This window comes from Homarus americanus, unplaced genomic scaffold, assembly GCF_018991925.1.
Source record: "Homarus americanus isolate GMGI-L3 unplaced genomic scaffold, GMGI_Hamer_2.0 scaffold44060, whole genome shotgun sequence".
Lineage (NCBI taxonomy): Eukaryota > Metazoa > Arthropoda > Malacostraca > Decapoda > Nephropidae > Homarus > Homarus americanus.
In genome coordinates this window covers 5,197,232-5,213,924 of record NW_024756871.1, presented here as the reverse complement: position 1 = coordinate 5,213,924, position 16,693 = coordinate 5,197,232, and the positions used below count along the sequence as shown (strand labels likewise).

Genomic DNA, 16,693 nt, shown 5'->3' with positions numbered 1-16,693 from the left:
GTGTGTGTGTTGGTGTGGGGGTGTGTGTTGGTGTGGGGAGTGTGTTGGTGTGAGGGTGTGTGTTGGTGTGAGGGTGTGTGTGTTGGTGTGGGGGAGGTGTGTTGGTGTGGGGAGTGTGTTGGTGTGAGGAGTGTGTTGGTGTGAGGGAGTGTGTTGGTGTGAGGGTGTGTAGGAGTGAGGGTGTGTTGGTGTGGAGGGAGTGTGGGAGGTGGGGAGTGTGTTGGTGGAGGGGTGTGTTGGTGTGAGGGTGTGTGTTGGTGTGGGGGAGAGTGTTGGTGTGGGGAGTGCGTCCATGGATTTCAATACCAGCGTCATGCCATCTTAAAATCCCTGGACTTAAGCGTTTATAAGTCGTCGAGTTGGGGAGGCACGTATCTCTCTAGTCATCCTCTCGGGGCCCATGACTGGTGGTACAGCCTTTAACTTTACTGTGTGGTTTACATTGGGCGCTGACTGCCACTCCCTGCTCGTTCTTCTTGTGCATCCGTTCAATGATGATGTGAACCTAACCAGTCAAGGTGTTATTTTAGTGTCTGGGAGTTGGCGACCACAGCTCATCTACCGTAACGATATTTTGGGCAGTCTTTGTGGACAGGAGTTTTTAATTTCACTCACCCATCTTAGTCTCTGCCTTTTCCCATCACCCCCAAGCTTCAGTTTTATTCATTAATGAACAACAATAATACTCTGCATAAGGAACATACAGGAGGAAATAATATGCCTACTGTAGAGAGTCCTTCGATAAAGTCCTTTTATTCGAAAGCTTTTCTCTTAAAACACAAACACAAGGAAACATTCACAGCAGAATAATCAGTAAAACAAGTCTAACATAATACAGTATATGTACAAACAAATGTGAAGATTGGCTCTTGAGCTCTGGGGGTAACGCATCCTCACAACTTAATGTTGATTGTGAGTAATGTTGGTACATTGTGATAGCTAAGGAGCCCAGCGATGGGAAGTACTTGGCTCCAGACTCCCAACTGGTGTGTGTGTGTGTGTGTGTGTGTGTGTGTGTGTGTGTGTGTGTGTGTGTGTTACAGGTACGTTTCTTGAGAGGTGAGGAGAGGTGAAGGTCTACGAGGAGCTAGAGCGTGTTCTCAGGGGTTAGTGACTAAGCCAGGTATTGAGATCCTCTTCGGTGATGATGCCAGCTGCGAGCGCCTTTCTTAGGAAGTCCTCAGTCGTCTTGTTAAGCACCTTCGACCGGCTTCTGGTCTCGGCTGTAAGGGAGATAATAAATCGTCTTTAATATCACTTATAGATAACAGCACTAATATATAATCAGGTATATTCAGGTATATAGTAGAGGTGCGGGTATATACAGTAGTGCAGGTGCAGGTATATAGTACAGGTGAAGGTATTTCCAATTATTGACATATGATAGAGTTAGTGCCTCTGATTAAATATGATGAATGTATCAAAGAAAACAACTGAGCGTAGTCATGGTCTTACCTTACATAGTGAAGATATTAGTATTTAAAAGTATTTATAATTTATCCTAATCATTTATAACCAAGTCTCTTTTACACAGCCCCTCAGACTTTGTCAATAATCTCACTCAAGTCTAAACCAAGAGATCTATTGAGGATGTATCTAGTTATCTCTCAACCTCTCTGCAGGAGGATCACATACGAAAGAGAGAGAGAGAGAGAGAGAGAGAGAGAGAGAGAGAGAGAGAGAGAGAGAGAGAGAGGATGAGGCAAGACAAGTCATAAATACAAGAGAAAAAAACTACGTAAGAAAAAATAAATAAGAATAGGAAAATTTGTCGTCACCTTCGCCTATGATGGCGGTCCACTCAGGGCATGCCATTTTTCCCTTGAAGTAAAGTTCCAAAGAGCGAAGATGGGGCCTGACAGTGTAGCTGCACAAGTACTGACCGAGGAGCTCCATTTCTCCGTTCCTCCACAACCTGAACACCACAACATACAATTCAGGGTTAGATTTATAAACCTTCTCACGACTATTGGAAATTAAGAATACACCTTATTGGTTCACATACAAAACATATAGACAAAAATCATCAGTATTTGTAGTGACTCTGCCTTCATTAGATATAAAACACTAATTTGGAGACAGAGTCAAGGTACAAATTATCTCAGTATAATTTTTCTAATACTTTTATGGTTAATATTCAGTCAGTCACTTAAGTGTATTACTAAATCTTGATATGTGAGTAATGTTCATCATACGATCCTTTGTTCATCGTGGCTATTATTATTATTATTATTATTATTATTATTATTATTATTATTATTATTATATTATTATTATTATTATTATTATTATTATTATTATTATTGTTATTGTTATAATTATTATTCCTATGCACATTACTACTATTATTATTTTGACTACAACTGCATTCAAAATCTTTAATATAATTGTTAATAAACTCCTATTATAATCACTATTACTTATCAATACGTTACTATAAAAGGCGACACACAACCCATCCAATTTCGCCTGTCCTCCATAATGCTCAGCTCTCCCAGAAACATTGTTACCAGATAAACAGTTGGCTCACCCTGATAGCTTGTCCGCGAAGGCTGGCAGCAGCGCCTCCCAAACCTGGCCGTGGCACTGAGGGAGGTAAGGTGCCACCACGGCCACCATCACCAACGCACACAGCACGGAGGGACGCATTCTCTTGTCTTGTGGGGTAGAGGAAGAGCTGCTGCTGGACCTGGAGTGGTTCTGGTGTTTTTGTCGTGACGTCTCGGCCAGTATGTATGCCGCCCAACTCCTCTTGCCAAGACGTTCTTCATGCTCCACACTTGTCAGCCACAACAGCAGTATTATTGTATATCGCTCAGGTAAAACACCTTCATGAATCCCTGTGTGACCACTGCTGAGTGTTGCGTCATGCAGACTGTATGAATGTATCGTAAATCTAAGGATAAATTTTATATAATGATCTGAGTGGCATTTCCTTCCCAGGCAGGAAATATCTGTGGACACCTTTGCTCTAGCCGGATCCTTTTTCACCAATCAGCAGTGTTCGTGCTGAAAAAAACCTGCACAGCAACTTTCCTGACCGAGGGGCAAAATTTGCTTTGTTGCTGTTGACTCATGGCGGCCAGTGTCTATACTGCCACCAGGTTAAGGCCTCCATAATTCCCGCAGCTGGTGACGTGAGAACACTAAACTGACTGACATAAACCACCACATAAAGAACACTGCTGGAATGACGTCAATATTACCCGGAGACTTTTATTGTCAACTGTAGTGAGACGACAATAATGCATTATAACTTGGGAATCTGGTGTGGCTTGTTGGTCACCTGTACACACACACACACACACACACACACACACACACACACACACACAAAAGCATCTGTAGATAATATGTTGGAATTCCCAAAATCATTTCCCATAATCCTCTATCCAAAATAATTACAAGCCAAAAGTTCTAATAAATAAGTTACCCAAAGAACAAATCAACCAACAATGTATAAAACATCTTATTAATGTTTACCCAAATTATGACAATGTTGTTATTAACTTGATAACCTGTGTGTTGGTGAGAGGAGGAGGGGGGGGCTAATCTATTGGGGTAATTGATTATATTAATGCTGTATAATATGGTCAGGATAATTCAGCTGTATTTCAACAATTAATAGAGGCAATATAAATCCAGAGGTGTTGGAACAATGTTTTTATTGGAAAGGAATTTACATTTTAAAATACAAAAGTAAGAAAACATTCCTGTAGAAAATACAGTAATATAAATTTTACATTACACGATAATACAGTATATGTGTTAACAAACATTGGGAGTAACTCCTCCTCAGAGTATAATGTTTATAGAAAATATTGGTTATGGGTTATGTTGATACAGTGTGATAACCTGAAGAACCCAGCTGGGACGTGAGTGTGTTAAGAGGTGAGAGGAGCAAGAGGTTTATGTAATCATCAACCAAGTGGTGTTGTTGTGTGTCGTGAGGACAGGTGGGGGTCTACGAGGTCTTGAGCCAATCATTGAGCTGCTGTTCGTCGATGAGGCCGGCTGCGAGCGCCTTATTTAGGAAGTCACCAATTGTCTGGTTGATCACTTTGGAGGAACTTCTGCTCTGGTCTGTGAGGGAGACAATGAATGCTGTTAAATAGCCCGGTATCACCTGTTTATGAACACAAGCCCAGGTACACATTTAGGTACAGTACATGTGCATTACTTTCCTTGTGGTAACATAATGATGGAGTTGGTGCCTTAGATTATACATGAAGATAAATTTATGACAATAATAATTTATTCATAACCTTTATATGAATCAAATCTTGTATAACCTGACCATTAACATAAGTCCCTCACACTTCTACCTTATGTAAGACACTCATAGAGACAGAGGCTGCCTCAGCGTCAGGTGTGCTACACTGAACACATCATGAACGACGCTCAAAGATGATAGATTAAGTACATTGAGAAGAAACTGAAGATAAGGCGATGGAGATGAGGAGACAAGAGACTTAGCATAAGAGCATATGAATGGAGGAAACTGCAGCGGGCCGATTGACCTATTCTGGGCAGTCCCGTTTACGCCCAACCTCTATCGGTCACATATACACCCAACCTATGTTTGAAGCTATCCAATGTGTTCGAATTAATGATGATGTTTGGTAACGTTCCACTAATACACTATATTTCCAGACCAATGTGTACTTATTTCGCGCCTAAATCTAAATTTGTCAAATTTAAAACTATTGTTACGAGTTCGCTCCAGGTTGGATAGTTTGAGTACCTTTGTTATATCACCTTTGTTTAGTCCTGACTTCCATTTATACACCTCGATCACATCGCCCCTCACTCTACGTCTATCGAGGGAGTGCAAATTAAGATGCTTTAACCTGTCTCTGAACTCAAGGTTCCTAATGCCCGGGATTAGCCTTGTCATTCTCCTCTGAATTCTTTCTAGGGATTCTTTATCCATTCAGTAGTAAGGCTTGGTGTACTGCTCTTCCTGAATACTACAGTGAAAGAAAAGAAGAAAGAACTGAATATACTCACATTCGCCTTTGATGGAGGTCCAGCCAGGGCAGGTGATGCTTCCCAAGTAGTAAAGTTTCCACGAACGGATTTTTGGCTTGACGGCGTAGTTACAGTAGTGTCTGCCCAGCAGCTCCACCTCCCCGTTCCTCCACAACCTAAACACAACAACACGGTGGTGTAAGTTAGAGGCTCAATAACCATGCAGCTCAGGGTACAAGCTGCGTATCTAAGATATTTAGAATAGTATTTCAACAGGATTCATAAAGACCAATAAGGTGAAATATTCTTCACCGGTTGATATTAAGAACCATTAAAGTGGTTGACTGAAGTTGTCACAATTAAGGTGTAATGACTTATTAAAATTTTGATGTTACTTTCGTGCTTCATCTTAAGTCAACCAGTTGGGTGTATTATTACGTCCATATAGAGGATGATGATTCAACGTTCGAGGCTACACCCAACCTTCCCTACATGACCTGTCCTCCACACTGACAATTGACCCTGGAAACATTGTTACCAGATAAACAGTTGGCTCACCCTGATAGCTTGTCCACGAAGGCTGGCAACAGTAGCTCCCAACCCTGGGCGTGGCACTGAGGGAGGTAAGGAGCCATCACGGCCACCATCACCAACGCACACAGCACGGAGGGACGCATTCTCTTGTCTTGTAGGGTAGAGGAAGAGCTGTTGCTAGACCCGAACTACTTCTCGTGTCGTCACAGTTTGTTGTGGCGTCTTCCACCGGTTTATATACGTCACTATCCGCTGCAGCTCCTTTTGCCAAAACGTTCTTCATGCTCCACACTTGTCAGCCACAACAGCGGTATTATTGTATATCGCTCAGGTAAAACACCTTCATGAATCCCTGTGTGACCACTGCTGAGTGTTGCGTCATGCAGACTGTATGAATGTATCGTAAATTTAAGGATAAATTATATATCTATATTATATTACCTAAGCGGCATCTGTGTCCCAGGTGGGGGTTACCCTTGGATTCCTTGTTCTGTCAATGAAATCCACAACGGTGTATTTTCAGGAACCAATTAGAGCCTGAACATATTGTAATGTTTTTATGATGACTCGGGGCGGCCAAGCAGTGTCTATACTGCCACCAGGTTAAGGCCTCCATAATTCCCGCAGCTGGTGACGTGAGAACACTAAACTGACTGACATAAACCACCACATAAAGAACACTGCTGTAATGACGTCAATATTACCCGGAGACTTTTATTGTCAACTGTAGTGAGACGACAATAATGCATTATAACTTGGGAATCTGGTGTGGATTGTTGGTCACCTGTACACACACTCACACACACACACACACACACACACACACACACACACACACACACACCGTTTCTCGTTTCTAGTTTCCATGGCAACAGCGTCACCAGTAGTAGTAGCGGTGAAGAGTCGGTGCTGGAAAACTATAAATACGGGCTCTCTACACTCTTACATAAGAACATAAGAAAATAAGGAGTCTGCAATAGGCCGGTTGGCCTGTGCATGGCAGCTCCTGTCGAGAGTTACTACCACTCTCTATCATCCATGAATCTATCTAGCCTCCTTTTGAAACTTTCCAGAGTTCCCGCACTTACTACAAAGTTGCTAAGCTTATTCCACTCGTCCACCACCCTCTTTGTGAACCAGTTTCTTCCTATCTCCCTCCTAAACCTAAACTTATCCAACTTGAATCCGTTGCTCCGAGTCCTATCCTGCTCGGATATTATAAGAACTTTATCTATATCCCCTTTATTGATTCCTTTCACCCACTTAAATACTTCTATCATATCTCCCCGCACTCTTCGTCTTTCTAGGGAATGCAAGTTAAGTTTCTTTAACCTATCCTGATATGGAAGGTTTCTAAGTCCCGTTGATTATAAATATTTTTTTTTCGGTGATTCAAAGTAAGAGTCAAGAGGAAGAGTTTGTATAACAGAGAGTCAAAACAAACATTCAAAAGGTTTCATGTGAACGCTGAAGACCTCAGACTTACAAAATTCAGGTAAAACATGGCATTAAACCACATGAGAGCTCTAGACTCTAGACATAACATTACACATTTCTTTTCCTCTAGAGTCTAGAGGAAAAGAAATGTGTAATATATTTTCTCAGTAAATATTGCTGACAGGTTTAATTTCTTCACTTAAATTCTTATCACCGATGGAGGCAACAGTGGCGTGGATCTTGATGACTGGAGGTGTTTGGTGGGTGGCTCGGAGAAGTCTGTGGTGTAATGGTCAACATGCTCGCCTCGCACGTAAACCAACCACAAATAGCTGCTGGGGAGGGAGGGAGGAACCATCCATAAACAGCTGCTGGGGAGGGAGGGAGGGAGGAACCAACCGCAAACAGCTGCTGGGGAGGGAGGGAGGAACCAACCACAAACAGCTGCTGGGAGGGAGGGAGGAACCAACCACAAACAGCTGCTGGGGAGGGAGGGAGGGAGGAACCAACCACAAACAGCTGCTGGGGAGGGAGGGAGGAACCAACCACAAACATCTGCTGGGGAGGGAAGGAAGGGTGGGAAACGACGTCTGAATCTAAACCCAACCTGGCAACACCATCAGGGGTACTGATGTTAATACAAAGTAAATTATAGATGTATATTAATTTAAGTAGATGAAACAACAGTGTAATTTTTGCTGGTGGTGATGGTGATGGTGGTTGTTGCTGTGGTTGTTTAGTGATATGGTCGTTATAGTTAGTTTGACGTTATAAAGTGGTGATAACTAAATGATGGCCTCTACCTACCCAGCAGTAATTGGGGACCTGGATGTTAATCGATTTGCGGATCGTGTTCCGGGGTAATGGTTAGCCAGTGCTGTTGGCGAGTTGTCCGTTCTTCTCGGACTATTCCTTGACACTGGGTCACGCAACTCGTTAACTTAGGGTGTGGTTGTTGTGTTGGCGACAGCTTCTACATCATAAACAAATTCACGCGTAGGTGGCCCTTGGCCCGGCCATACTCGTTACACGAGAGGCAACCATTATTTAATATAATGGAAGAAATACCCGATACAGTACTCTGAAAATGAATGCCTGAATGTCTGTTGTATATTAATGGATAGTAATGGATAAATGTGTCATTAGGCTGTATTTTTTATCACTGAATAAATACTTAATGACAAGACTTATTAATGACGCTGAACTTGTATTAATAGATTCTAATTTAATATTTTAACAAGATGGCGCTCTAGGTTATGTCGACGTAAATAACTGAGAGGTCTTTAATGCCCCCCAAAAAAAATAGGTCACTGGATTGGTAAAGAGATGAGTCACTTACTTGGCTAACTGAAGTCCTCATTTGACCACACTATGATTGTGTTTTTTGGGGTGGGGGGATGGGGAGGGATGTGGATGGGAGGAGGTAGGACAGAGGGGGGATGGGGTGACGGGATGGGGGGGGGTGGAGGAGAGAGGAAGGTAGGGGAATAAAAAAGACCCTTTTCTATCCCTTCAAAATTCGTGGTGTAGGCTAGAGGGATTTATAGGAACGAATCACCATAGCCAACACTACAGTTAAACCTGACTTACCTACCCGAATATGGATTGAAACTGAATAATCCACCCGTTTGTTGGCACCCATATGGAAATTCTTTGTAAACTTTGAGAATTTTTGGGGACATTTAAAAGAAAAAAAATATCCTTTGTGTATTTATTATTTCATTAAACAACCATTTAAAGTTTGGGTATTAATGTCATGAAGAAATCTATATTAGTGAATAACAACTTCTGTATATAAACACTAGACATAAATCTTCACTTTATGTTTCTAAATTATGATAATGAATAATTTTTGGGGAGTGAAGGATGAAAAGAGAAGTTTGATAACTCTACTCACTGTTACAGGGTGAGTCAAGAGTAAACTAGTGATAGTGTGGTTGTCGCTGCCTGTCACTCTCTGCTCGTAATTATTCTGTTTCTCTTCAATAACGATAACAACCAACCAATCAGTGTGTTATACTCGTGTGTGTGTGGGAGATGGTTGTCTCTACCAAATCTCTCAGTTATGGTTGTGTCTATTGGGACCAGAACCTGTAATTCGAGTTACCCATCTTAGTTGCTGTCTTCCCCTGCATCTTTAACCTTCAATTTCTTCCATTAACGTATCGCAGGAGAAAAGTATCTTCATAAGATTTTTATTTACTTTTTCTAGGGAACCTCTGGCCTGTGCTTCAAGTCTCTGGCCGCTGGTGTAAGAATATGGGATAAGGAACAATACATACAGACTTATTCGAAAAAACATTTTTATTGGTAAGATTTTCCCTTAAAGATACAAACACATACAAAAAAAAAATTGCATCAGAAGAATCAGTAAAATAAGTCTTCCATTATATGATAATGTATGAATATATAAATGTGAAGATTGGCTCGTGAGCTCTGGGGGTAACGCATCCTCACAACTTAATGTTGATTGTGAGTAATGTTGGTACATTGTGATAGCTAAGGAGCCCAGCGATGGGTAGTACCTGGCTCCAGACTCCCAACTGGTGTGTGTGTGTGTGTGTGTGTGTGTGTGTGTGTTACAGGTACGTTTCTTGAAAGGTGAGGAGAGGTGGAAGTCTACGAGGAGCTGGAGCGTGTTTTCAGAGATAAGGTCAACCAAAGAGTTAGTTATTGAGCCAGGTATTGAGATCCTCTTCGGTGATGATGCCGGCCTTGAGCGCATTCCTCAGGAAGTCCTCAGTCGCCTTGTTGACCACATTAGAGTAGCTTCTGGTCTCGGCTGTGAGGGAGACAATGAATGCTGTTAAATAGCCCGGTATCACCTGTGTATGAACACAAACACAGGTACACATTTATGTACAGTACATGTGCAGTACTTTCCTTGTGGTAACATAATGATGGAGTTGGTGCCTTAGCTTATACATGAAGATAAATGTATGAAAATAATAATTTATTCATAACCTTTATATGAATAAAATTTATCTAAAACATCTTTTATAACCTGACCATTAACATAAGTCCCTCACACTTCTACCTTATGTAAGACACTCATAGAGACAGAGGCTGCCTCAGCGTCAGGTGTGCTACACTGAACACATCATGAACGACGCTCTAAGATGATAGATTAAGTACATTGAGAAGAAACTGAAGACAAGGCGATGGAGATGAGGAGACAAGAGACTTAGTGTACTGCTCTTCCAAAATACATTAAAGTTATTTTCAAAACAAAGATCCAACTACACTGGAAGAAAACATGACGAAAAGTAAATATACTCACAGTGGCCTCTGATGCGTGTCCAGCCAGGGCAGGACACGGTTCCCAAGAAGTAAAGTTCCCAACTTTTGATTTTTGGCTTGACGGCGAAGCTACAGTAGTGTCTGCCCAGCAGCTCCACCTCCCCGTTCCTCCACAACCTAAACACAACAACACGGTGGTGTAAGTTAGAGGCTCAATAACCATGCAGCTCAGGGTACAAGCTGCGTATCTAAGATATTTAGAATAGTATTTCATCAGGATTCATGAAGACTCATAAGGTGAAATATTCTTCACCGGTTGATATTAAGAACCATTAAAGTGGTTGACTGAAGTTGACACAATTAAGGTGTAATGACTTATTAAAATTTTGATGTTACTTTCGTGCTTCATCTTAAGTCAACCAGTTGGGTGTATTATTACGTCCATATAGAGGATGATGATTCAACGTTCGAGGCTACACCCAACCTTCCCTACATGACCTGTCCTCCACACTGACAATTGACCCTGGAAACATTGTTACCAGATAAACAGTTGGCTCACCCTGATAGCTTGTCCACGAAGGCTGGCAACAGTGCCTCCCAACCCTGGGCGTGGCACTGAGGGAGGTAAGGAGCCATCACGGCCACCATCACCAACGCACACAGCACGGAGGGACGCATTCTCTTGTCTTGTAGGGTAGAGGAAGAGCTGCTGCTGGACCTGGAGTGGTTCTGGTGGTGTTGTCGTGGCGTCTCGCCCATTATATATGCCGCCCAGTCGCTGCAGCTCCTCTTGCCAAAACGTTCTTCATGCTCCACACATGTCAGCCACAACAGCGGTATTATTGTATATCGCTCAGGTAAAACACCTTCATGAATCCCTGTGTGACCACTGCTGAGTGTTGCGTCAAGCAGACTGTATGAATGTATCGTATATCTAAGGATAAATTATATATCTATATTATATTACCTAAGCGGCATCTGTGTCCCAGGTGGGGAGCCCAGTGGATTCCCGCGCTGACGTCATGTTTACGGGGAATAGAGAAAGCCTGAACGTTTTGATATGTCTTGGGTAATCGCGGGGCCGCCAGTGTCTATACTGCCACCAGGTTAAGGCCTCCATAATTCCCGCAGCTGGTGACATGGGAACACTAAACTGACTGACATAAACCACCACATAAAGAACACTGCTGGAATGACGCCAATATTACCCGGAGACTTTTATTGTCATCTGTAGTGAGACGAATATCTTACGGGTGTTTCAGGATTTTATTTTGATTCACCTATAATTTTTTTCCAGGTCGGGTGAAATTTATGGGTTATTTCATGAATCAGCAAATATGAACACACACACACACACACACACACACACACACACACACACACACACACACACACACACACACGTACAGACAAGTTAAATTAAGTTTAAGTTAGAATCAGGTTAGTGTGGTTAGGTTAAATTAGAATCAGTTTAGTATGGTTATATTAAGTTAGAATTAGTTTAGTTAAGTTAGGATAAGTTTAGTGAGGTTAGGATAAGTAGGATAAGAATTTCTTCAATCACTGTTGGGTAAAGACCAGTAATTTATGTATATTTTATATCATGTTAAACAAAAGAAGAAAAAAGAAAGGAATAAAATATGAAAAAAAACACATCTTCTCACTTACTTATATCTAATTTTATAAAGGATTCAATTACTTATATCTAATTTATAACGGATCCAATTACTTATATCTAATTTTATAAAGGATTCAAGTACTTATATCTAATTGATAAAGGATTTAGCGATATATAAACAAACATATAGGAGATTTGATACATAGGGTTGAATAGGAAATAAACTTCTTTGTTGTAAAGAGGGTTCAAACACATATTATATCACCGTAGAGGGTTTCAAACACATATAATATCACCATAGAGGTTTCAAACACATATAATATACCTAGTTTCCACATATAATATCACCAGGTTCAACAATAATATACAGGTAAACACATAAATATAAGGGTTAACATATAATATCACCATAGAGGGTTCAAACACATATAATATCACCATAGAGGTTTCAAACACATATACTATCACCATAGCGGGTTCAAACACATATAATATCACCATGGAGGGTTAAAACACATATATAATATCACCATAGAGGTTTTCAAACACATATAATATCACCATAGAGGGTTCAAACACATATAATATCACCATGGAGGGTTCAAACAGATATATTATCACCAAGAGGGTTCAAACACATATAATATCACCATAGAGGTTAAAACACATATAATATCACCGTAGAGGGTTAAAACACATATAATATCACCATAGAGGGTTAAAACACATATAATATCACCGTAGAGGGTTAAAACACATATAATATCACCATAGAGGGTTCAAACACATATAATATCACCATAGAGGGTTAAAACACATATAATATCACCGTAGAGGGTTAAAACACATATAATATCACCATAGAGGGTTAAAACACATATAATATCACCATAGAGGGTTAAAACACATATAATATCACCATGGAGGTTCAAACACATAATATCACCATAGAGGTTAAACATATAATATCACCATAGAGGTTAAAACACATATAATATCACCGTAGAGGTTAAAACACATATATATATCACCATAGAGGGTTAAAACACATATAATATCACCGTAGAGGGTTAAAGCACATATAATATCACCATAGGGTTAAAACACATATAATATCACCATAGAGTTCAAACACATATAATATCACCATAGAGGGTTAAAACACATATAATATCACCGTAGAGGGTTAAAACACATATAATATCACCATAGAGGGTTAAAACACATATAATATCACCATGAGGGGTTAAAACACATATATAATATCACCATAGAGGTTAAAACACATATAATATCACCATAGAGGTTAAACACATATAATATCACCATAGAGGGTTAAAACACATATAATATCACCGTAGAGGTTAAAAGCACATATAATATCACCGTAGAGGGTTAAAACACATATAATATCACCGTAGAGGTTAAAGCACATATAATATCACCATAGGGTTAAAACACATATATCACCATAGGGTTAAAACATATAATATCACCATAGAGGGTTAAAACACATATAATATCACCATAGAGGGTTCAAACACATATAATATCACCATGGAGGGTTCAAACACATATAATATCACCATAGAGGTTAAAACACATATATAATATCACCATAGAGGGTTAAAACACATATAATATCACCGTAGAGGTTAAAACACATATAATATCACATAGGGTTCAAACACATATAATATCACCGTAGAGGTTAAACACATATAATATCACCATAGAGGTTAAAACATATAATATCACCATAGAGGGTTAAAACACATATATAATATCACCATGGAGGTTCAAACACATATAATATCACCATAGAGGGTTAAAACACATATAATATCACCATGAGGGGTTAAAAACACATATAATATCACCGTAGGGTTAAAACACATATAATATCACCGTAGGGGTTAAAGCACATATAATATCACCGTAGAGGTTAAAACACATATAATATCACCGTAGAGGGTTAAAACACATATAATATCACCATAGAGGTTAAAACACATATAATATCACCATAGAGGTTAAAACACATATAATATCACCATAGGGTTAAAACATATAATATCACCATAGAGGGTTAAAAACATATAATATCACCATAGAGGGTTAAAACACATATAATATCACCGTAGAGGGTTAAAGCACATATAATATCACCGTAGAGGTTAAAACACATATAATATCACCGTAGAGGGTTAAAAGCACATATAATATCACCATAGAGGTTAAAACACATATAATATCACCATAGAGGGTTAAACACATATAATATCACCATAGAGGGTTAAAACACATATAATATCACCGTAGAGGTTAAAACACATATAATATCACCGTAGAGGGTTAAAGCACATATATAATATCACCATGGAGGGTTCAAACACATATAATATCACCATAGAGGGTTAAAACACATATAATATCACCGTAGAGGTTAAAACACATATAATATCACCGTAGAGGGTTAAAAACATATATAATATCACCATGGAGGTTCAAACATATAATATCACCATAGAGGGTTAAAACACATATAATATCACCATAGAGGGTTAAAACACATATAATATCACCGTAGAGGGTTAAACACATATAATATCCGTAGAGGGTTAAAAGCACATATAATATCACCATGGAGGGTTAAAACATATAATATACCGTAGAGGGTTAAAACACATATAATATCACCATAAGGGTTAAAACACATAATAATATCACCATAGAGAGTTCAAACACATATAATATCACCATAGAGGGTTCAAACACATATATTATCACCATAGAGAGTTCAAACACATATATTATCACCATAGAGGGATCAAACACATATAATATCACCATAGAGAGTTCAAACACATATACTATCACCATAGAGGGATCAAACACATATATTATCACCATAGAGGGCTCAAACACATATATTATCACCATAGAGAGTTCAAACACATATAATATCACCATAGAGCGTTCAAACACATATAATATCACCATAGAGGGTTCAAACACATATATTATCACCATAGAGGGCTCAAACACATATATTATCACCATAGAGAGTTCAAACACATATAATATCACCATAGAGGGTTCAAACACATATAATATCACCATAGAGGGTTCAAACACATATATTATCACCATAGAGAGTTCAAACACATATAATATCACCATAGAGGGTTCAAACACATATATTATCACCATAGAGGGTTCAAACACATATATTATCACCATAGAGGGCTCAAACACATATATTATCACCATAGAGGGATCAAACACACATAATATCACCATAGAGGGATCAAACACATATAATATCACCATAGAGAGTTCAAACACATATAATATCACCATAGAGGGATCAAACACACATAATATCACCATAGAGGGTTCAAACACATATATTATCACCATAGAGGGTTCAAACACATATAATATCACCATAGAGGGATCAAACACATATATTATCACCATAGAGGGTTCAAACACATATATTATCACCATAGAGGGTTCAAACACATATAATATCACCGTAGAGGGGTTAAAACACATATAATATCACCATAGAGGTTAAAACACATATAATATCACCATAGAGGTTAAAACACATATAATATCACCATAGGGTTAAAACATATAATATCACCATAGAGGGTTAAAAGCCATATAATATCACCATATAGAGGGTTAAAACACATATAATATCACGTAGAGGGTTAAAAGCACATATAATATCACCGTAGAGGTTAAAACACATATAATATCACCGTAGAGGGGTTAAAAGCACATATAATATCACCATAGAGGTTAAAACACATATAATATCACCATAGAGGTTTCAAACACATATAATATCACCATAGAGGGTTCAAACACATATAATATCACCATGGAGGGTTAAAACACATATAATATCACCATAGAGGTTTCAAACAGATATATAATCACCAAAGAGGGTTAAAACACATATAATATCACCATAGAGGGTTAAAACACATATAATATCACCATGGAGGGTTCAAACACATATAATATCACCATAGAGGGTTAAAACACATATAATATCACCGTAGAGGGTTAAAACACATATAATATCACCATAGAAGGTTCAAACACATATATTAACACCATAGAGGGTTAAAACACATATAATATCACCATGGAGGGTTCAAACAGATATATTATCACCATAGAAGGTTCAAACACATATATTAACACCATAGAGGGTTAAAACACATATAATATCACCATAGAGGGTTAAAACACATATATTATCACCATAGAGGGTTAAAACACATATAATATCACCATAGAGGGTTAAAACACATATAATATCACCATAGAGGGTTAAAACACATATAATATCACCATGGAGGGTTCAAACACATATATTATCACCATAGAAGGTTCAAACACATATATTATCACCATAGAGAGTTAAAACACATATAATATCACCATAGAGAGTTAAAACACATATATTATCACCATAGAAGGTTCAAACACATATATTATCACCATAGAGGGTTCAAACACATAGATGTGAGATTACAATGGGGATAAATAGGAACCAAAATATATTTTGTTCTATATTGTGATAACTACAGGAAACGACGTCTGAATCTAAACCCAACCTGGCAACACCATCAGGGGTACGGATGTTAATACAAAGTAAATTATAGATGTATATTAATTTAAGTAGATGAAACAACAGTGTAATTTTTGCTGGTGGTGATGGTGGTTGGAGTAATGGTGGTGGTTGTTGCTGTGATGGTGGTGGTGGATGGTTGGTGGTGGATGGTTGGTGGTGGATGGTTGGTGATGTAGTGGTTGGTGATGTAGTGGTTGGTGATGTAGTGGTTGGTGATGTAGTGGTTGGTGATG

General features: G+C 39.0%; 2 protein-coding genes across 5 annotated transcripts; both read right to left on the bottom strand.

Moving 5' to 3' along the window:
* Nucleotides 1–725: 725 nt before the first annotated feature.
* Nucleotides 726–5,727, bottom strand: LOC121857008 (anti-lipopolysaccharide factor-like). 4 transcript variants are annotated; one of them, XR_006087088.1, is made up of 4 exons: nt 2,531–2,722; nt 1,779–1,915; nt 1,039–1,223; nt 726–1,004 (listed from the first exon to the last, which is right to left on the bottom strand). XR_006087088.1 is itself a non-coding variant. In XM_042352814.1 (3 exons), the coding sequence occupies exons 1-3, from the start codon at nt 5,646–5,648 to the stop codon at nt 1,108–1,110; spliced, it is 372 nt and encodes a 123-aa protein (XP_042208748.1). In that variant the 5' UTR covers nt 5,649–5,727; the 3' UTR covers nt 726–1,107. The 4 variants fall into 4 exon arrangements, 3 of the variants coding, with proteins under 3 accessions (XP_042208748.1, XP_042208747.1, XP_042208746.1); XM_042352814.1 differs by lacking the exon at nt 2,531–2,722 and adding an exon at nt 5,530–5,727 and having other exon boundaries at nt 726–1,223; XM_042352813.1 differs by having other exon boundaries at nt 726–1,223; nt 2,531–2,721.
* Nucleotides 5,728–9,231: 3,504 nt separating this feature from the next.
* Nucleotides 9,232–10,956, bottom strand: LOC121856986 (anti-lipopolysaccharide factor-like). The gene is made up of 3 exons (XM_042352783.1): nt 10,742–10,956; nt 10,223–10,359; nt 9,232–9,724 (listed from the first exon to the last, which is right to left on the bottom strand). Exons 1-3 carry the CDS (start codon nt 10,939–10,941, stop codon nt 9,609–9,611), a joined length of 453 nt encoding a protein of 150 aa, XP_042208717.1. The 5' UTR covers nt 10,942–10,956; the 3' UTR covers nt 9,232–9,608.
* Nucleotides 10,957–16,693: the final 5,737 nt, after the last annotated feature.

Bases quoted from the DNA above. Each gene is read 5' to 3' on its own strand.
- LOC121857008 (XM_042352812.1), bottom strand. From the start codon at position 5,648: ATGCGTCCCTCCGTGCTGTGTGCGTTGGTGATGGTGGCCGTGATGGCT. The intron at 5,148-5,529 runs GTGAGCCAACTG...TGTTGTGTTTAG, and splicing joins TTCGTGGACAAGCTATCAGG to GTTGTGGAGGAACGGGGAGG. The intron at 4,084-5,010 runs GTGAGTATATTC...TCTCCCTCACAG, and splicing joins GACCTCCATCAAAGGCGAAT to ACCAGAGCAGAAGTTCCTCC.
- LOC121856986 (XM_042352783.1), bottom strand. From the start codon at position 10,941: ATGGGCGAGACGCCACGACAACACCACCAGAACCACTCCAGGTCCAGC. The intron at 10,360-10,741 runs GTGAGCCAACTG...TGTTGTGTTTAG, and splicing joins TTCGTGGACAAGCTATCAGG to GTTGTGGAGGAACGGGGAGG. The intron at 9,725-10,222 runs GTGAGTATATTT...TCTCCCTCACAG, and splicing joins GACACGCATCAGAGGCCACT to CCGAGACCAGAAGCTACTCT.